The sequence below is a fragment of the Caretta caretta genome, chromosome 8 (genome assembly GCF_965140235.1).
Source record: "Caretta caretta isolate rCarCar2 chromosome 8, rCarCar1.hap1, whole genome shotgun sequence".
NCBI classification, from domain to species: domain Eukaryota; kingdom Metazoa; phylum Chordata; order Testudines; family Cheloniidae; genus Caretta; species Caretta caretta.
In genome coordinates, this window is record NC_134213.1 from 67,077,567 (window position 1) to 67,100,052 (window position 22,486).

Sequence of the window (22,486 nt, forward strand, 5' to 3'; positions counted from 1 at the left end):
AGAAAACTACCCTGAAAAGAACTAACTGTATAGTTACAAGAACATATAACTGTTACAGTATTTATATAAACTATGTCTACGCTAGACTCTTTGATTGTCTTCTTATATTGAATTTACTTTGCATTGCCCAATTCCTATTGGAATCAGAAACTAAAATTAATTTAATACTTAAAAATAGTTCTCCTATATAGCTCACTAATCAGAGTTCCAAAACTGGCAAAAATAATCCACCAATTTGTTGCTTGTGTGGATGTCACTTGGTTCTCAAAAATAAGGCTAAGATTTTCACTGCATTATATTACTTACATGTCCAGTCTTCCTCCAGTAAGAGTGATTACTGACAGAGAGGATTTTCAGCAACAGCAAATATATTTTAAACCTTGTTAAATGCTTGGCTGTAATGTTTATGGTTTTCAGTTCCACAACATATTAGTTCCTGTTTTTCCCTTATGCAGTTAATAAAAATACACTTTTACCTCAAATAGTATGATGGAAAAAAAAAAACAAACCATGAATTACTTTGAGAATGGAATTATCTTGTCTGGTATTTTTGGTATCATAACCTTCCAATAAACAGCGACGAGTGGTATTTCCCGATCCAGCAAACTCTGCAAGGTTTAGGTCTGCAAAGCCCAGCTATTAAGAGAGAAGGAAGAGTTAGATATCAGAATATAATCCAGGGCCAGTTACTGTATGCACAATAATTAGTACTAGTTATTAGCCTTTAATCACACTTGAATGAGAAGGATTCATGCAGAAGGGATGGATTCAAAAAAAAGAAAAGAAAAGAAAAGTTACATTAGAAAAGAAAAACAAACACAAAAATATCAGGTCTACAAAACCTTGTAAATATTGTTAGAATTGATACTGTTTAATATGATTAAATGCCAAATGCTGCTCAGCTGTACTCTTAGTTTCAACTTTCACCTAAAAAAACCCTAGGAAGGCTTTCTAAATATTTAAAATCCCATACACGCAAAAAATATAGAAGTAAAGACTTCCATCATTCTTGAGAGGCAAAGAAAAACAAACTCCAAGAGAGGTGGAGGTGTGAGGGGGACATTACTATACAAAATAAGTATGTCCAAGCTACCGTTCAAATATCAGTACCTCTACAAAAATAGATGAGCTGGAAGATCATTTTTGGTATTAGAATGATAGGTATTCTAGCCTATTATTAAGATAAATTATATAACGAGCATAAGACTGCAAGAAGGAAGTGTCAGTTTATGGAATAGATTATGTCCATTTACCTTTGCATATGCCTTTCCACCTTTTAACTCCTGCAAAAAAAAAAAAAAAAAACACACTAGTAACTAAAAAAGTCATAAAAATTTAAAATACGGACGCTCCCTGAGTTATGCAAGACCCGACTTATGCAAATCCGCATGTACAGAAAAAGCTCCATAAACTAGAAATAGGAGGGTTTGGGGTTTTTTTTTGTTTTGTTTTTTGTTTTGCATGTAATGGTCAGGTATACATTTCCGACTTACGCAAAACTTGAGTTACGCAAGGCATTCCGGAACGGAATGATGGCGTAAGTCGGGGAGCGTCTGTATTGCCTTTTTGAAGGAACCCAACACGTACACATATTTTAAGAGATATCTGAACACAATATTGCCATAGTATTAGTCTGTTGTATTGCTAATTGTAACAGGAACAGACCTTGTGTGCTTCTCCCAGCTTCTTCTCAGGGCTACCCAGGGACCCAGCAGGAAACCAAAAGAGATCACCAGGAGGGGAGGGGAGAAGTAAACTGAAGAAACCCAACTTCTCCCCATCCAAATGGTGAAAGGGTGTGGATAACCTCCATCACTGTGGGGCCCACCAACTACATACCCTGGTTTGTGAAATAAGCATTTTTGCAAAAAAACAAAATTTCTAACACCTACCCCTGAACGTTGAGGAACCAGCTGGTAATTAAATAAAAATACAAAAGTCATCCAATTTATTTTCTAGTGCATACAGTTGGATGGCTCCCAAAACAAAACAAAAAAATCCCTGCTGCCTTCACAAAGTCACCTCAGGAGAGCCATACAGCTGTTCAGTGCTACAGCACCAGTTTGTTTCTGCTGCTGGGGTAAGAGATGCAGGAGATGCCCTTCTGGAGATCAGGAAAATCAAGCCAGTACATGGCACAAGTTCAGGCCTCTAATGGTATGTCTACACTACAACTGTGAATGAGTTTCCCAGCTCAGGTAGACAGACTTGTGGTTGCGGGACTTGAGCTAGCATGCTAAAAATTGCTGTGTGGACACTGATTCTGGCAGAGACTTAGGCTAATCACCCAAGCTCAAGTCCATCTGAGCCACTAGACTTGAGCTCAGAAAGCTAGCCTGTGTCTTTACTGGAGCCACAATGTCCACACAGCTATTTTTAGCATAGTGCCTTCAGACCTGCTAACACAAGTCTGTCTACCCCAGCTGGGAGGCAATTTCCCAGCTCCAGTGTACACATACCCTAAGCTTGCTGCTTCTTGCTCTGGACTTCTATGCACTGCATCAGTCACTGACCAGGAAGAGTTGGGTGTTTCCCAGGAAGTGAAGCCAGCTGTTACTGGATGAAAGAATAAGCAGTTTAAATATATTACTTGTCCTTGAGTTCTTGTTTAAAAGTGAAGGCATTACTGTTTCCTCACTCTAATCTTTTCAAAAAACTCTGAATTCCCACAGCAGTAGAGAAGATCTGTCTCTGGCAGAGTAGAAAGATGCAGTCACCTTGTTACAACTGCCAGAGGTACAACTGAACACATTCAATCTGCAGGCTCTTAAAAAATTTCTGCTACATTTAGTACCTTAATATAATTGAAGATAAGTTTTATAACGTGAGAGAGTTTAATCCTTCTGTAACTATGCTGAAACTGCATCTGCACTGACCTACCTTGGTTATATTACAACATAAATTATTAAAAGAAAGTTATCTTGTTTGATAGCTATCTGAAAATACCAGTGCATATATAAAACACTATGAATGTTCCGTTTGAAATCATACAAATTCTTTGGGCTTCATATATTAACATCATACTTGAAAAATCATATGACAAAAGTAGCAATGTACTTATGCTGCTTAAGTTGTGAACCAGCAAAACCACTTAAAGAGAGTGTGCTTGTGTGCTTCTCCCAGCTTCTTCTCAGGGCTACCCAGGGACCCCATTAGGAAGCCAAGAGAGATCACCAGGAGGGGAGGGGAGGGGAGGGGAGGGGAGATCTTGCACACTGGAGGTGGTTCTTAGTTCAGAACTAATTTTAAAATTCATCATAGCTGGCTGTTATGCCATTTAGCTTGCATAAATTATGTTAATTGTTACAGCCCCCTCAAATTACAATATGTGAATTAGAATTAAGTAAGCAATGGTCAGATGACAAAACTATGTTTACTAATAATGAGTATTTTACGTGGCTACAGGTACAATTCATTTCCTAATGTCTGCTAGCTCTATAAAAATAGAGAGGAGAGTAGCAAATGATGAGAGCTACTGTGGGAAAAAAATTATGGTCTAGAAGAGGAAAAATGCTGTTTTTACCTTCCGTACAGATACTCGGCAGGTGCAAGGATCCAGAATGCCTGTAGTGGCACTGGCACTCATTTTACACATAAATAAGAACTTCTTCTTCCAGTGAACAGAGTTTGCCTGCACTACCTCCCTGCAAAAAGGAGGCGGGGAAGAAAAAAGAAAAAAGGAGACAGACAGCCATTATAAACAAACATCTAGAAAACTACATAGGCAGTCAAAACCACAAAAGACCACTGGACAAATTGGCGTAAACATTCTTGCTTGTGCCACTTCAACTCAATTACTTATCAAAATCTTTGTTAAAATGTCTTTATGTGATGAAAAATTAAACAAACTTCTTTTTCCTTTTTAAAAAAGAAAAAGGAGTCTAACCATGTTCAGTACTTCCAGTGTTTAGTACAGCTCTTGTGATAGGCACAGCGCAACATGCTGGGTGGGAAAAAAAAATTGACCACTAAGTTTTCATTTTCATAGAAAAGCTGCATCTCAACCATGCAAGAGTATACAGACTTGACACTAAGAAGAAAGATGACTGGACTAATTGTTAGGTCAGCAGTAAGGGAAAGGATTTTATGTAAATTAGTTCATTTACTGTGCCTAAAAATGAAGAGCTAAAGCCAACTAGCTTAAGTTAGGCATAACACAAGGAGGAATTGTACAAGCTTCCCCATACGGTTTTGTGCAAGATTAATTAATCCTGACATGTAACATCCCTGCCATTCCACTGAGGGCTCTAACATGACTGGTGGCCTCTAAAAACAACTCTTTCCATTTGACAAAACAGAGAAGTTAGTAAATGGAGCTCTAATGACACCTGAGCAGAATTTCAATCCTTACCTTTATGTTACAGAGATAGAAGACAAATGCATTCACCCACTGCCCCACCTGAGACTCTTACACATTTACGTATGTTTTTTGCTTTTTTTTTTGAAGTGTTATTTGATTTTGTTTTTAAAGACTTTGAAATATGTCAGTTAGTTGACATATTTCATTCATTTCATTTAACCTCAAATGTCAGTTCATTTAACCTCAAAACAAATACAGCACAGGAAGTGAAGTATAAGCTTCCCTACACTCTCCTGCCCGTGTGAATCACTCCTGACATGGCCAGGGGAAAATATAGTTCCTTCTTACCAAAACAGAGAATTACAACCATGAGCTTTCCGTCTAGGTGCAATACCAGGGATTTCATGTCTGAGTGAATAGGAAGGATGCAGTCTTTCTAGCTCATCCTTTAGGAGAGTTTTCCTGGTCACTAGCAGTGGCAGACTGATACCAAACTCTTTAATTTATGTTAAAGGGAATTTACACATTTCTCTCTAAATAGTAATGAGCATATGGATGAAGTCACAAAAAAAAAAAAGAACAAAATAAATATTGTAGCATAAGAGATGGACATTTATTTTAATATTTCTATTAAAAACAAAGCTAGGAGGCATGGCACTGATTATCTTAGTGACCATTTGTTCAATCAAGTCACCTGTTCCTAATCACAAAGAGAAGAGGGGGATAAATCTAGGGCCCTTGTGTTGAAATATCTTGTTAATGACAGGTTTCAGAGTAGCAGCCGTGTTAGTCTGTATCCGCAAAAAGAACAGGAGAACTTATGGCACCTTAGAGACTAACAAATTTATTAGCGCATAAGCTTTCGTGGGCTACAGCCCACTTCACTGGATGCAGAAAATGGAACATAGAGTAAGAAGACACACACACACACACAGAGAGAGAGAGACAGACAGAAAGTGGAAGTTGCCATACAAACTGTAAGAGGCTAATTAATTAAGATGAGCTATTATCAGCAGGAGAAAAAAACTTTTGTAGTGATAATCAAGATGGCCCATTTAGACAGTTGACAAGAAGGTGAGGATACTTAACATGGGGAAATAGATTCAATATGTGTAATGACCCAGCCACACCCAGTCTCTATTCAAACAGAAATTAATGGTATCTAGTTTGCATATTAATTCAAGCTCAGCAGTTTCTCATTGGAGTCTGTTTTTGAAGCTTTTCTGTTGCAGAATTGCCACCCTTAAGTCTTTTACTGAGTGGTCAGAGAGGTTGAAGTGTTCTCCTACCGGTTTTTGAATGTTATGATTCCTGATGTCAGATTTGTGTCCATTTATTCTTTTGCGCAGAGACTGTCCGGTTTGGCCAATGTACATGGCAGAGGGACATTGCTGGCACATGATGGCATATAGCACATTGGTAGATGTGCAGATGAATGAGCCCCTGATGGCGTGGCTAATGTGATTAGGTCCTATTATGGCGTCACTTGAATAAATATGTGGACAGAGTTGGGATCGGGCTTTGTTGCAAGGATAGGTTCCTGGGTTAGTGTTTTTGTTGTGTAGTTGCTAGAGAGTATTTGCTTCGGTTGGGGGGCTGTCTGTAAGCGAGGACTGGTCTGTCTCCCAAGATCTATGAGAGTGAGGGATCATTTTTCAGGATAGGTTGTCAATCTTTGATGATGCGTTGGAAAGGTTTTAGTTGGGGGCTGAAGGTGACAGCTGGTGGAGTTCTGTTATTTTCTTTGTTGGGCCTGTCCTGTGTAGGAGTGGCTGGGTCATTACACATATTGAATCTATTTCCCCATGTTAAGTATCCTCACACCTTCTTGTCAACTGTCTAAATGGGCCATCTTGATTATCACTACAAAAGTTTTTTTCTCCTGCTGATAATAGCTCATCTTCATTAATTAGCCTCTTACAGTTTGTATGGCAACTTCCACCTTCTCTCTCTCTCTCTCTGTGTATATATATAATTATATATCTTCCTACTATATGTTCCAGTCTATGCATCCGATGAAGTGGGCTGTAGCCCACGAAAGCTTATGCTCTAATAAATTTGTTAGTCTCTAAGGTGCCACAAGTACTCCTGTTTTATCTTGTTAATGTTCATCTTATGTTATTTAAAGCTATTTGAATAGTTTAGTTTTTGAAAAGACAAATAAGACTTTGTTTTAACTGCTTTCTTTTATCTTGCTACTTAATTTTCTTCCACTGTTGTGCAAAAACAGAGTAGTGATGCATCAAAGCTCTGCTAAAAGCAATCCAGCCTCAAAACAAAACAGAAATACAGTAACTTTGTATTATCTGAAACATGAAAGCTCTACTTACATTTGACCTACAAAGACTTAGAAAAGTATTGCTTACCTAATACAAATTAGTAAGCCTTTTATTGAATACCGCTTCAAGTTCTACTTTATGTAAGATCCCTTGAGTTTCAGCAGGACCTGATTTATATTTATCATCTGTATGAACAGCCAGTAACGTCCTAAAAAAGTTCCCAACAAAAGTTTGATTTTAACACCTAGAGAGCAATTTGAATTGAACTTGCCAAGGCTGGGTACTATGGAAAAAACATCAAACATGTCAGTCAGTAAAATAGGTCATCAGATGCTTTTTACATGAAAGTAATTTGAAAGCATTAAAAGAAAATGAAAACTAGCTCGTGAAATCAGAATTAACTAGCTATAGTGCAGTGTCATCACAATCAATAGTTAAGATTTCTACTATTAAAAATTCTTGGGCTGGTTTGTTTAGGGGGAAGGGAAGGTGGTTATGGAGTTTAAAAAGTTATTTATGGCTTTTATACATTTCTCTGCTACACACCGATGCTTTGTACATTTGTACTGGTGTAGTTACTATTAAGATAAGTAAATGAATAATTAAATGTGTTCTTTTCTTTTTAATTGTATAGTCAGAGTAAACTTTCTCTTCTAGACACATTTACTTCTCTTTCTTTTACATACCCAAGTGAAAGCCATTTAGATAAAACAAGAACTTTGGCAGGCTGTTTTAAGTGAGCACCAATAATTTGTTTGCAGTATTGTTGTAGCCATTTTGGTCCAATGATATGAGATAAAAAAGATATTACCTGACCCACCTTCTCTATTTGACCAACTTCAGTTGGTGAGAGAGATAGGTGCAATCTTAGTTGGTGATTTGAATAGCCCCCATTCTCAGGTGGGGGTTACGCTGATTTGGGTGACGATGGTGAACAGTGACTAACAACAACTTTGTGTTGATTCACAGTGCAAAACAACACGACACATTTCTTTCCGCTAGATGGTCAAAAAAGTACTCGCCCGATCTTTGCTCGGTCAGTTCGCTAGGCAGCCATTCACAATCAGTGAACGGTATAGTACTTGATAACTTTCCTCATAGCCAGCATAGACCATCACTTATTCATATTGGGCTCCAGCAATGGGTGCCTCCCCAAACAGCCTAGTGTGGCCCCGCCTATGCTCTGCCCCCAGGCCAGGCCCCCTCCTGCAGTTCCCAACACTCTGCCCTGGCTGGTCCAGGCTGGTTGGGGCTAGGCAGCCTACCTCCCGCAGGAACTCAGGGTGGCTGATGCCGGGGCTGGGTCCTCGCCCCCCAGCACACCGGGGCTGGGTCCTCACCCCCCAGCTGCCCAGCACTGGGGCTGGGGGCCGTGGTGGGGGTGCTCTTGGCTTCTGCAGGGGAGGGGAGCAGAAGATGAGGGGGAGGGGCCATAGGCTAGTCTCCCCCAACAGCCAGGTCACCAGCCACCCATGGCTCCAGCTACACATCATTTGAAACTCAATCAAGCATTAGTGGAATTTCTGCAAAGCAGACTGAGAAAAGTTCTGTGACGCACTGGAATGTAGCGTGGTTACCATTCCATCACATTGTATCCCAGCCGATGAAGCCTACCATTGATTTCAAGGAGCCATTTATAAAGCCACATGTTTAGCTATACCACGGGACTGTCATCCAATTTACACTCCTTGTCTGAAAGCTGAACGCAAAGCCTTGCTCAGAACATTTGAATTATCTGGTGACCTGGATATCACTGACCGCCTGACAGTCTCTGGAAGGACTCTACTGAGAAGCTTGACTTCACCTATTCCAGCAGCTGGGCACTGCTCAATAACCTCCAGGTCAAAATCGCCCTCTGGTTAAGTCCAGCCAGGTTGCAAGCCACCTTATGTGGGTAGCAAACATCCCGCTGGAGAAGCGACTCAAATGCAAAGTATATGATGAATGGAGCCAACTTCAACATCGGAATGTGGGTAGAAGTTAACCAGAGCCATTCATGGTTGACAAGCTAGATAAGACCCTTACCTCCATCAAGCTAGGCACAAAGGTGGGCTATGATAACATCTTGCCAGAATTCCTCAAGCACCTAGAGGTCACAGTGACTTACTAACTTCTACATAGGGGACATCAACGAGAAGAAGTTACCATGCACTTGGTGTCAAGCAAAGATTATTGCCATTCTTGAGCCGAGAAAGGACCCCTACAACATGTCGAGTTACCGCCCAATATCCTTGCTGTGTTTCAAGGTGTTTGAGCATTTGATCTGCCAACAAATTGCTCCAGATTTGAACAATGTCTTCCAAGTTGAGCAGGCTAGGAAAGGACACAGCACCTGTGATCAAGTCCTGGCCTCGACCATCTTTATCAAAAATGGTTTTCAAGAAAATCTAAAGACAGAAGCCATCTTCTTAGATTTGACCACAGTCTATGACACAGTTTGGCACAGAAGGCTTTTATTTAAACTCTCTCGAGTTGCCCCACTTCAGGCGGTTGAAATAATAGAGCTTTTTCTCTAAAACAGGCAGTTTAGAATACACATGGGCAACTGCTGTAGCTCTTGGAAGTGTCAGATGAGTGGCTCCCCTCATACTGTTCAATGTGTACATCAACCACCTGCCAGCTACACTCTCGCGCTAGTTTATCTATGCCATGACATCTGCTGCAGCTACCAAGCACAGTCCTTCTCAGAAATTGACAAGGCCTTGAATGAAGATATGAAGCTCCTGGCAGACTATTGTAGTCAATGATGCCTGCAGCCGAGCTTTTCTAAGACCATTACTACATAATGGTATTCCACCTGCATAATGCAAGCGCAAGCCGCGAGTTGAAAGTTTTCCTCAATGGTCAATGCCTGCAGCATGATCCAAACCACAGGTGTGCGCACGGGTGTGTCCAGGCACACCCTAATGCCCTGAGCTCCAGCTGGGAAGGCTGCTCCTCCCCCTCATCCACTGGAGGCTCGGGGGGGGGGGGGGGCAGGGGGAGGAGGCTGCAGCAGTTGCAGGCAGTGATGGCAGCAGAGCTGTGTTTACATTGCTGCTGTGCTGCTGGCCCCAGCGGCGCGGGGTGAGTGGAGTCGGCCCAGGGGCCCAGCTCCACTAATATTTGGGGCCGGGTGTCCCCACCTGCCGCCCCCCCCACGGCTCCCCCAGCTCCCTCTTGCTACCCCCACACACCTCCCTGGGCCCTGGAGCAGAGCATCCCTGCCTCTTCCGTGCAGCTCCATGCTGCCTCCCTGCAGCAACTGCTGCCGCAGGGTCCTAGTACCCCCCATCTCCACTGCCAGGGCACACTGACTGCCAGGGCCTGTCCTTCCACCTCAGACCCTTCCCTTTTCCGGCGGGACCCTCCACCAGCACAGGGGGCCCCCCCGCCCGCAGTCACCGCTCCTGCCCCATGCTGGACAAGGAGGCAGCCCCATCCTTCACCTGCAGCGAGGCTACAGTCAGGAGCAACAGCAGGGGAGGAGGTGCACACAGTACCCCCTGGAACCAACCACGGGGGGAAAGTGAGGGATTCCTGGACCTGAGAGGGGCCCTAGGAGCACATGCAGTGACAGTGGTGGGGGTGAGTGTGCTGCGGGGGAAGGGCAAAAAAAGGGGGGCTCCTCCCCCAGAGCTTGCTGCTGCCGGCAGGAAAAGGGCTGGGGGGAGTCCTCCTCTCTGGCCCCTGTCCCAGAGCAGCCTGCCTGCACCCTAAACTCCTGCCCAACCCCAGAGCCGACACCCCCAGCCAGAGCTTTCACCCCCCCACCACCCCTTCAACCCTCTACCCCAGCCCTGAGCCCCTACAACACCCCAAAGACCTTATCCCCAGTCCCAGCCAGAGCCTTCATGCCCCTGCACTCCTACCCTCTGCCTTAGCCCTGAGCCTAACACCCCAACCCCCCCCAGCCGCAGAGCCCTCACCCCCACACTCCTACTCTCGCCCTGAGCCCCTCCCACACCCCACATTCCCAGCCCCAGACAGAGTCCTCACCCCTTACACCCCTACTCTCACCCTGAGCCCCTCCCACACCCAAATCCCTCACCTGCAGCCACACCTCACAACCCTCACCTCTGCACCCCCTCCCATCTCCAAACTCCCTCCCAGAGCCTGCACCCCAATCCCCTGTCCCAGCCTAGGGCCTGCACTCCAGACCTCTCCCTCCCAGAGCCTTGGGCAGGTGGGAGGCGGAGTTTGTTGGGGTGGAGTTTGGGCGGTGGCAGGTTCTGGGCACCACCAAAATTTCTACAAACCTGCCACCCCTGGTGACAGGGTCCCCCCCTCCCACCCACGCAGGATGTATTTGTTGCCTGTACAAACTTCCACAGCAGCTACACAAAGTTGTTGTAATTGTGTCACACAGCGAACCCCATGCTGCTACCATGACCCCTCTTGGCCCCCCGCCCACCCAGGCCCGCCTAGCCAATCGCCGCCTCCCCAGCGCTACATGTGACCTTTGTTGACTTACATCAGTCATAGTGCTCTTCCAGCGCTGCGCTCCAGCTTGGTTGGCACTCTTTGCACCTGCCCCGTGAGTGCCATCACGTCATTGGTCAAGGGGATGTCCAGGGGGTGTGTCATAACCATACAGCTAAGGGTAGCCTAGAATTCCTCCTTATCTGTAAGGGGTTAAGAAGCTCAAATAACCTGGTTGGCACCTGAACAAAGGGACCAATGGGGAAAGAAGATACTTTCAAATCTTTGGGGGGGAAGGGGGGGGGAAGGCTTTGTGGTGTGTTCTCTGGGGAAAGCAGAGAAGCATCAGGTCAAAAAAACTCCTCCTATAAACCATCTTGTACAAGTGTCTGATATTACAAAAAGAGTAAGTAAATAAGGCAAGGCGCATTAGGGAGCACCTCCTCCCCTTTTGTTGTCATCTTGTGAATTTTCCCTTTGCTAGAGCGAGGTTTATCCTGGTTTTTTGTAACTTTAAAGTTTTGCCTTGAGGGAAATCCTCTGTGTTTTGAATCTGATTACCCTGTAAAGTATTTACCATCCTGATTTTACAGGAGGGGATTCTTTTACTTTTTCTTTAAATAAAATGCTTCTTTTAAGAACCAAACTGATTTTTCCATTGTTCCAAGACCCAGGGGTTTGGGTCTTTGATCAGTTTGTAACCAATTGGTTAGGATATTATTCTCAAGCCTCCTCAGGAAAGGGGGTGTAAGGGCTTGGGGGGATTTCTGGGGGAAGAGGAACTCCAAGTGGTCCTTTTCCCTGGTTCTTTGTTAAAAGAATGTGATGGTGGCAGAATTACTTAAACCCAAGGTACAAGAGAGAATTTGTGCCTGGGGAGTTTTTAACCTAAGCTGGTAGAATAAGCTTAGGGGGTCTTTCATGCGGGTCCACACATCTGTACCCTAGAGTTCAGAGTGGGGAGAGAACCATGACAGGGTGGGATTTGGTGGGGACTCTGTTCTGAGCAGTGGTTTGGTAAGGAGGCTGGGCCGGTTGGATATGGGCCAGAGAGTCTATGGGGCAGTCAGGGGATGGGGAATGGGGGCGTTGGATAAGGCGCGGGAATCCCAGGGGGTCTGTCAGGGGGCAGGGGCGTGGCTAGGGGGCAGGGCAGTCGGGAGAGGGGGGTTGTCTCTGGAGGGAGCGGTCAGGGGACAAGGAGCAGGGGAGTTGGATGCTTCGGAGGTTCTGGAGGGGCCTGTCGGGGAAGGCAGGGAGCAGGGATGGATGGGGAGTTCTGGAGGTCCTGTCAGGGGGCAGGGAGCGGCTGGATAGGCGTGGGAGTCCCAGGGGTCTGTCTGGGGCCGGGAGTGTGGATAAGGGTCGGGGCAGTCAGGGGACAGGTAGGGCATAGGGTCCTAGGGAGGCAGTTATAGTGCGGGGAGGGTCGTCTCAGGAGGGGGCAGTCAGGGGACAAGGAGCAGGGAGGCTTAGATAGGGGGTGGGGTCCTGCGGGGACAGTTAGGGGCAGGGTCCCAGGAGGGGGACAAGGAGCAGGGGGGTTGGGAGTTCTGAGGGGGGCAGGACTCCCTGGGCGCACACCCTAATGAAATGTACTGTGCACTCCTATGATCCAAAACCAGTTTACATCAGTGTGACTGGATAGATCATTAACATATCACAACCATTTAAGGAAGACAGCAGCCGAAGTCGGCACTCGGAACAACCTGCTCAGAAAGTTGGCCAGTTCAACCTGGGGTGAAAGCACCTGGATGCTTAGATCATCAGCCCTTGCCCTCTGCTATTCAACAGCGGATTACTGTGCTCCTGTCTCGTCTCACTCGAGGCTGGTGGACGTAGAGCTTAACAAAACTATGTGTATTGTTACTCTGACTTTAGCCATGGCAACAAAAGGTGCCTGTATCGATACTTAGCAACATAGCACTGCCCCATATTCATCACGAAAAGGTCTCTGTCACGCTGCTTGCCAAGATCCGTGAGAATAGCAACCTGCCATTGTACGCAGACCTCTTCGACCAGGTACAGGGCTAATTATAAATATTTGCACTGTAAAAAAGATACATCTACAATCTACAAGTCGAAGCATGAAGGGGCATAGGAATGTTTAGCTTATCTGGCATGTAAATACCTTGCAACATCAGCTACAACAGTGCCATTTGAATGCCTCCTCTCACTTTCAGGTGACGCTGTAAGTAAGAAGTGGTCAGCAATATCTCCTGTAAATGTAAACAAGCTTGTTTGTCTTAGCAATTGGCTGAACAAGAAGTAGGACTGAGTGGACTTGCAGACTCTAAAATTTTACATTTTGTTTGTTTTTGAGGGAAATTATGTAAAAAAAAAAAATCTACATTTTTAAGTTGCACTTTCATGATAAAGAGATTGCACTACATACAGTACTTGTATGAGGTGAATTTAAAAATACTATTTTTATCTTTTTAGTGCAAATATTTATAATTAAAATATAAAGTGAGTACTGTACACTTCGTATTCTGTGTTGTAATCAAAATATACACTGTATTTGAAAATGTGGAAAAACATCCAAAAATATTGAATACATTTAAATTGGTATTCTATTATTGTTTAACAGTGTGATTAAAACTGAGATTAATCATGATTAATAATTTTTAAAATCTAGTTAAGCGATTAACTCAAAACAAATTGAGTTCACTGTGATTAACTGACAGCTCTAGCTGCCAGACTTTTAAGTTGTTATAAAAGGATGGGGTAAAGGTGCCATATCAGTTGCACATATGTATCATTAAACTGATGATTTTACAAGGTTTAAAGGCTACAAAAATGTGGATTCCCACCATAAGGGATTTACAAAAAGCACCATTTATTTCCCTCAGATAGTTACACCTATCCATTTCAGAAAACCACTAACATTCCATTACACTCCAGTATCAAGATAATCAAAACAAACAAACCAAAAAAAAAAAAAAACCTTATCCTGGTATATATAGTTTAAAAACAAACAATTTGACTTGAATGGTTCTTACTCCAAGTGTTCCACACAGAAATTTTGGGTATACTGAGTCCCCAGAGAAAATTCATATAGGTGTCAAGAGACAGCAGTACAAAAATAGAGACAGAATTTGGTATCTGTAGGGTTATGGGGAGAGAAGTGGGGAGGCAGCATCCAGAGCAGTTTATGTACATAGGGGTGTCCCTTGTATCCTCCTGAGAGATCATGATGAAACATTCCTAGAGATAGTCTGCAATCCTTTCATGAGTGTTTTTAGGGATGGCTGCCTTATTTCTTCCTCTATGATAGAATGGGACTGGAAAAGACAGACTGGAACGAATTGGAGAGGAGGAGGTAGAAGGGGTGAAGGATGGTGGGAACTAGCAGAAGAGTCTGTGCTTACTAGAGAATTATTCCAAGCCCTGGAGAGGAGCAAACCCAAGATTCCCCGAGTCTCACCATTCCAATGTTGTCAACAAATAACTGAAACCAGGAGGTATAGTGCATCTCTCATCCTGCTCTACTGCTGGTCCACACAGAATATAACAATCTATGACTGCTTCCTCAAGTGGTCCATGCAGTGGATTTAAAGTTTTCTACCCTGCTGATGAACCATCTGAATGTCAATATGATGCTACAGGATTAAATTTTTTTGTTTGCTTTTTTAAAGATGTAGGAAATTGCACATAAGAAAGCTACATTAAAAGATTATTAAATGACAGAATTAAAATGGCCTGTGCAATCTTAATCCAGCCCTCTTGTGCATAAGTATTATGATAATCTTTAATTACATGATAACATATTATTTTTTCCATTCAGTGCAGTGGATGGACCTAATCTGGAGATAAATCAAGGTTATGCAGTGAAGAAGACTGCTGTCTGTAGGTCTCCTGTTTCATTTGTTGCAGAAACTGGAAGATGTGTAGTCAAAGAGGCAGGCGACTGCAGAAAGAGAACTGAGGACTTGTGGTTACAGCAATTGAATGCTGCCCTGGAGAACTGGATTCTATTCCTGCTTCTGCCACAGAGTTCCTATATGATGCTATGCAAATCACTTAACCCAAAACTGTTCACAGGTCATAACTAATTAAGTAAAAAGAAAAGGAGGACTTGTGGCAGCTTAGAAACTAACACATTTATTTGAGCATAAGCTTTCGTGAGCTACAGCTCACTTCATAGGATGCATTCAGTGGAAAATACAGAGGGGAGATATATATACACAGAGAACATGAAACAATGGGTGTTACCATACACACTCTAAGGAGAGTGATCAGGTAAGGTGAGCTATTACCAGCAGGAGAGCGGGGCGGGTGGGTGGCTACCTTTTGTAGTGATAATCAAGGTGGGCCATTTCCAGCAGTTGACAAGAATGTCTGAGGAATGGGGGGGTAGGGGGTGTGTGCCAAGAATAAACATGGGGAAATAGTTTTACTTTGTGTAATGACCCATCCACTCCCAGTCTTTATTCAAGCCTAAGTTAATTGTATCAAGTTTGCAAATGTGTGGTTGCTGGTGAGTATTTGCTTCAGGTTGGGGGGCTGTATGTAAGCAAGGACTGGCCTGTCTCCGTTGGAGAACACTTCAATCTCTTTGGTCACTCGATTACAGACCTAAAAGTGGCAATTCTTCAACAAGAAAAACTTCAGAAACAGACTCCAAGGAGAGACTGCTGAATTGGAATTAATTTGCAAACTGGACACAATTAACTTAGGCTTGGATCCCTGGTCTCTGGAGGGGAGGAGGGGTGTCTGGGCTCTGGATGGGGGCCTGCGGCAGGGCTTTGGAGGAAGAGAGGGTGCAGGTATATTGGCTGGAAGGAGAACAGCAGCTGGGCTCTGGGAGGAGGGATTGTGGGTGACTCCCCACAGAGCCCAGCTGGGGGGCCAAAGAGGGCAGAGAAACAGGAACTAGGTTGTCATAGGGGTTTCTTTAACTCTCTACTCCTGGGGGAATGTGTGTGCATGCATCTGTATTTTTACAGATATACTTGCTGACAGGTATTTTGAAATAAATTACCAAAATAATTGAAACTAGCATGATTATGTAGTGTTAACTTGACAAATTACAATTGCAGAATTTTAAAATATTGTGTACAGAATTTTTAATTTTTTGGCACAGAATGCCTCCAGGAATATACAATGAAGAGATAACAGTGCTGAAGAATAAATATTTTCCAACAGCCTGAACTTTTACCTGACATGTCTATTTTCCCCTTGAGCTCAGTGGGACTACTGACATATGAAAGTGTTTGCAGGATCAGGGATTTAATCAGTCACATAATACAATTTAGCAAGACAGTTTGTGGATATAAGACTAGTTGGATCCATTTGGCTTATAACACATATACGTTGTATTTTACGGTCACATTTTGCTGACAAATATATATCAACACCTTAAGATAGCATCTACATTTGGCTCTTTTGTAATCTCATGTTTGAAGAAATAAGTGTTGGGAAGGAAGTGAAAGGCATTTACAAAGCTGTTTTACTGTTCTTAAAAGGGAAGATTTCCAAAGACACAGATGGCAGTTAAGCACCCAGTCATTGGGAATGGAGCACCTAACCCCATTAAGTTTCTCCCAAAGCAATTATGTTACCAGACATTGGGTGAACACTTAAAAAAAAGCTGCATAGGAGACAATATGGTTAATTTATCACACATTTGGAAAATTTTGTATATCATTCCTTGAAACATTTAACAGGCTTCCCTGAACATCTTAAAATGCTATAAAGTTAACTACTTTCAGCACAATTACCAATTCTTAAAAAATACTAGTGCAGTTTGCATTTTATTACATTAAACAATAAATGCAAATAGAATGCTCATTTAAAAAAATAAAGACTAAGCTAGTTTGAAAAGTCTGCTGAACACACTAACCCCTTCATTTTATTGGTACTTGTCACGGTCAGAAACAGGATACTGAGCTAGGTGGGCCATTGGTCTGACCCAGTATGGTAGTTCTTATATTCTTATTGAAAAGATTTGTTGAGTTTACCTCTGTAGGAATAAAGCAATTCATTCTGGAGCCAATAGCACTGACACTCCCTAAATTGGCATAAAAAGGACTATTGCAGAGGAATTCTATACCTTCCTCTACAAGTACAGCAACATATTTGTCATTCATCCAACTCTGCAGGCCAAACTTTTAGAGACCTGCATTCAGGTTTCCTGTAATATGAGCACATAACTTACAGCTCATTACCATTTAAAAACCACACTCCAAAGAGGAAAAAAAAAAAAAAAAAAACTAAGGAGGCTCATCCTCTCAGGTCCCAATCTTGCAATTCAGTGCGTACTTGTGGATCCCTGCTCCCACCAGGGAGCCCCACTAAGTTCTTTAAGAGCTGCCCAAGTACATCACATTGCAGGATCAAGACCTAAGGCCCCTCACTCTGAAAACACTTAGACACATTCTTAACTCACATATGAAAATTAAGAATGTGTTTTCAGGATTGGGGCCTCACTTTGACATCACATAGTGATAAGGGTGTGAGGTAAAGGAAGGACAAGGCTTACAACAACATATGCGTCTGTTTGGTTGTAGTCTATTGTCTTAACATAAAGAGATTTCCCAGATGATATACTGTACATCAACTAGAGAAAGTGAGTAAGGCTATGTCTGCACTACAGAGACTATAGCAGCATAGCTACGGTGCTGTAACTATGCTGGCAAAATTGCATGGTGTAGAAGCTGCCTATCGTGATGGAAGGGGTTTTTCTGTCATTGTAGGAACACCCTTACCCCGAGTGACAGGATTAGGTCAGCATAGCTATGGCACTCAGGGATGTGGATCATGTACACCTCTGAGTGCCTTAGCTACATCAACCTAAATGTTAAGTGTAGACCAGGCCTAAGGCAGTAGCATCTGCCTATAACAGTAGTGGGATATAAGCACCTAAAGTAATCAGCACATGAAAATTATCATCTTACTGCTAAAGCAAAATCATTCAGCAGTGTGTTAAACAGAAATGAGATGAGAGTAAAGTGTTGCTGGTCTGAAGTCCCTCCTCCCATCAAAAAAACCCTCACCCCAGTTACTTGGGACTACACTTCTGTGTAAGGTTACAGTTGATTCAGAAGTGCACGGTCCAAAACTCCATTTTGGTGGAATTATCTGTGATGCTGACAGACCCGGTGCCAGCTCATGCCAAGGCCCCAGGCCTAACAGAACACCATTAAATGCATGGGTGGAAACCAGTCTGGTTTACTTGGGGGTTAGTATAGTAAACACAGATATTAGTGTAATAAAAATGTATTTAGACTTCATGGAATGCTAGTAGGAGACTGCATGTATGAATCCTACTTACAAGATCTGTATCCATGCTATAAAAGGTAATACTTATGTGTGTGTATTCTATAACTGTAAAATGTTTGTTCTGAAACTCAACTGGGTGGGGTGGGAAATTAAAAAACACACTTTACCTAATACAAAATGCAGAAGACCCTACAGAAGGTGTCACCTGCTGACCATCAGGAAGGATTACTGAATCCAAATGGGCCACTGTAGAACAAAGACTCTGTCAATTGCTCCACCCCAAAGAGAACTGCTCTTATATGCAGAACTGCTCATCCCACCAGCTTGAACTCTACGGGGGGGGGGCATAAAAATCCCTTAACAGAAGGAATTGGGGTCTCTTTATGCTATTTGGACTCCGAGGGACAAAGATTCTTAAACATAAGCAAGAGAGCCCTATGCTGCTTGGCATGGATCAGCCCTAATGGATATACAGAGCTGCTTATTATACAGATGCTCCCTGGGTTACACAAGACCTGACTTACGCACATTCACACCTATGGAAAAGGTTCCATAAGCCAGAAATAGGATTTTTGAGTTGCGGAAATGTTTGTGTAACGTATGGGTATACTTTTCCGACGTAGGCAAACTTCAAGTTACGCAAGCCTTTCCAGAACGGAACAATTGTGTAAGTCGGGGGGCGTCTGTATAGCTTATATAACCCTTTAAAATCTAAGGCTGTATCTCATTTGTGTGTGTGCATTTCCTGTTTTAACCTTGTAAATAAGGATCTTATTTATGTTCTTAGTTAATAAATCTTTAGTTAATTTATTACAGGATTGGCTACAAATCTCTTGGATTTGAGATCGGAGTACAATTAACCTGGGGTAAGTGACCTGTCCTTTGGGACTGGAAGTAACCTGAACATTGTGATTTCTGGTGTAAAGTGACCATCTTATCACAGAGTCAAGCTTGCCTGGGTGGCAAGATAGATCGGAATGCCCAAGGGGACTGTCTGTAACTCCATGTTAAGGCTGTATAGTGCTTGAGGTGTTTACACTTGTTACTGGGCTAGTGAAATCTAAGTACAGAACTCACAAACAGGTTGGGGTTTGTGCCCTGCTTCTCAAGAGCCTGCCTGGAGGTTGGTATTCTCACTCAGGAGCCACTCCAGGTAACGTAACTTCATCCTCATAAAATACTTCCATCCACAGAATCAAAACAGATAATTCAGTGAAGTCTGTGACTCACATATATTGTAATTTAATAACAAGTATTGAATAGCAATAGAATTTTTTTACACTAATTTCTAGCTGTCCAGCCTTGAAAAAATTCAGCAAGTAATCATTTTGGTAATGACATTAAAGCAAAGCTGTAATCCATGATGTGGACAAATAATATATTGGGGTTGAATATTTATTCTCTCAAGAATTTACTGAACAAGTTGACAAGCCAAAATAGAAAGAGTTTATAACTGCCAACACTGCAACTTCAACCTGGTATCTGGAAAGATAAAAATCAAGTTATGTTCCATCTCACATACCGTCAGCAGCAAATAAATATTCTACAGTCAGAACTGAGCTGACAGTTTTGTTGCTGACGTATGAGGCAAAAAGGAATCCAGCTGTCTTTCCATTAATGGACACTGCTGACTGCAACCATGTGTTGCACTAACTGGGTTGCAAGGCCCTGAATATTCTTATTTCCACTCTTCTACATAAAACTGTCCTTCCTTTCTAGTCATATTATGTTATGTAATATATCAATTTCACTGACAAGAGAACGCAAGTCAGAATTTAGTTTAAAAAAGTCTGCACAGGAAAAAACAGTACATAGTCACGTTACATTAGGCGCTAATTTTCTTGGCTTTCTGTCTACAACATTTCTGCAGACAGACAGACTTCCATATTCTTATTACATTAACATTCTTGTTGATCGATATGGAAGAGACTGAAGAAAAAAAAAACCCACTAATGTGACTACAGTAAATAAGTCTACATTCCTGTGAGCTTTGAAAGTCAATACAACTTTGCCCTTACTGGAGAGTCCATGCTTTAGAACAGCATGACTCTTATTTAGAGAGACAGTGTGTCTCTGTATGTGTGTACACTATTACTTTCTAACCTAGGAAATAAACAGAAATTTGGGTAAGCATTTATGGCAAATCACTTTATCTAGCTGAAGCCTATGCTAGCTTCTTCCAAGCTGTTGCATCACCCTAAATGCCATGTCTATATGGGAAGAGATGCTCTAAAACCCACTGCAAAATGCCAGCAAAACTTGCAAGAAACATTTTTTTTAAGAGCTTCAGGGATGGACACCTCACTTCTGAGTCATCTAATCTTTCTGCAGTGGTTCATTAATCGCTATTTCAAAATGGGTAATCCAATCATAAGCAATAAATAATTTAAGAGCAAGTCCACAATGAGGAAGCTCCAACGGTAAAGTGCTGCTGTCACCTTTGCGCAAGGAAAGGAGTATATTGCATGCTTAAGTTTAGTACTTTGCACTGTACACCCCCATAACGCAGCCAACACGCACAGTAATCAGTAGAGCCCTGAAAATCTGCGGATAAGCGGATCGCCGATCGGATGCGGTATCCGCGCAGGACTCTAGTAATCACCAAGTATATTCAATAAAAGGCTCAACTGCTTGCTCTTCCGTGTTTCTAAGTTCAGAAGCTTGCTAAGAACAAACAGAAAGCCACTATGAGATGGATGAAATTGTTACCTTCTTGGCAAACGTACAGTTACCATGATGAATGCACTGGAGATAAAGCAGCAAAGTGACAACTCGTAAGTGATGTACTTACAGCGCGGGCTGGTGGGTGAAGGGGGTTATAAGCTTTTAATTCTGAGCAGAGGATACTGCTTTTATCGCAAGGCTACAGCGACAGAGGGCTGCCAGGCTGCTGGGGCGGGGGGCCGGCACCTGAGGCGCAAGGCTATTTGGAGGCAGAAGGGCTGCACAGGCGGGTTTGCAAGGCGCTCCGGAGCAAGGCGGCTGCACCGGTCTCTGTGGCGCGGACGGGCTTTTCACGCCGACGGGGGAGGTCTGCATGCACCGCTCGCCTGACTGGTGCCAGGGGCCGGGGCGCGCAGGGGGCCAGGCACCTACCGGGAGGACTCCCCGCTGAAGCTGCCGCCGTCCAGCAGCCGCACCTTGCAGAAGAGGATGCCGTTGACGAAGGGCACGGAGGAGAGCTCGTCCAGCTCCAGCTCCACGCGGAACTTGAACTTCTTCTTCTTCACCATCATCATGAAGGCCATGGGCGGGGGCCGGGGAGCCGCCGGGCGGGCCCTCAGCGCCTCGCCCCGGCCGGCCGCCGCCCGCCTGCAGCGCTCATGGCTGCTGGGACGGGCACGCCCGCCCCCTGCCCACGGTGCTGCCCACCCGGCTCCCAACGGCGCCTCCTCCTGCCGCCCGCCCGACCCGCTTACATGGCAGCCACCGCCTCCCTTTCAAACCAACCCGCCTCCGCTGTCCGAGGGGAGGGGGCAGCGCCGCGCTGAGCCCCAGCCAGGGCTGCAAAGCCCGGCCCTGCTGCCGAGCCGCTAGCCGCGAGGCTCCCTTGGCGGGCGGGCGGGCGCCCCCAGCGGCCCGGGCCCGCCGCGCAGCCAGCTGAGAGGAGGAGGGAGAAAGAGAGCGGGAGGGCGCCTCAACGCACGAAACACACGGCGGGGTGCGGAGCTGAGGGAAGCGCTGGAGGCGACGGCTGAACCGCCCGAGCGTGCTGCGCTGCCCTGGGGCCGGCGGCGAGGTCCCCAGACTGAGTCCAGGGCTCCACCTGCGGCTGACGCCCTGCGTCCTCAGCTCCCTGCAGCGCGCTGCTCCGCCGCCGGGCTGCTGCGCGCGGCCCTAACACCTGAAGCCCTGCCTGGGGGCACCTGCCGCGGGGTGTGAGGGCAACGAAATCTTCAATCCACAGAAAACCTTCCCCGCCCCTGCAGAGCCCCCGTGATCGCTTCATGTATGCAAGGGAAAGCATAGGGTGTGTGTGGGGGGGTATTTATCTACACCTTAAAGTGCTGACAGCTGCTTGACCTAGCACAGGGGTTCTCAGACTGGGGCCTGGGACCCCTCAGGTGGTCGCGAGGTTATTACAGGGGGGGGTCGTGAGCTGCCAGCCTCCACCCCAAACCCTGCTTTGGCTCCAGCCTTTATAATGGTGTTAAATATATAAACAAATGTTTTTAATTTATAAGGGGGGGGGTCGCACTCCGAGGCTTGCTATGTGAAAGGGGGCACCCCTACAAAAGTTTGAGAACTACTGACCTGGCACGCAGAGGTGAAAGTAAGCCGG

General features: G+C 44.3%; 1 protein-coding gene across 3 annotated transcripts in view; it reads right to left on the bottom strand.

Annotated features, from left to right (window-relative positions):
• EEIG2 (EEIG family member 2) overlaps positions 1–21,760 on the bottom strand; it is a 40,238-nt gene extending 18,478 nt beyond the window's left edge. For 2 of the 3 annotated variants that reach the window (XM_048859926.2, XM_048859925.2), the window contains exons 1-4: positions 21,301–21,760; positions 3,524–3,644; positions 1,254–1,283; positions 520–636 (exon numbers count right to left, since the gene is read on the bottom strand). In XM_048859926.2, coding sequence (XP_048715883.2) covers positions 520–636; positions 1,254–1,283; positions 3,524–3,644; positions 21,301–21,452 — 420 coding nt within the window. In that variant the 5' untranslated portion in view covers positions 21,453–21,760. Of the gene's footprint in view, positions 1–519; positions 637–1,253; positions 1,284–3,523; positions 3,645–11,032; positions 11,184–21,300 lie in introns of all 3 variants that reach the window. The other variant, XM_048859927.2, reaches the window with a different exon arrangement.
• Between the last annotated feature and the right edge of the window lie 726 nt (positions 21,761–22,486).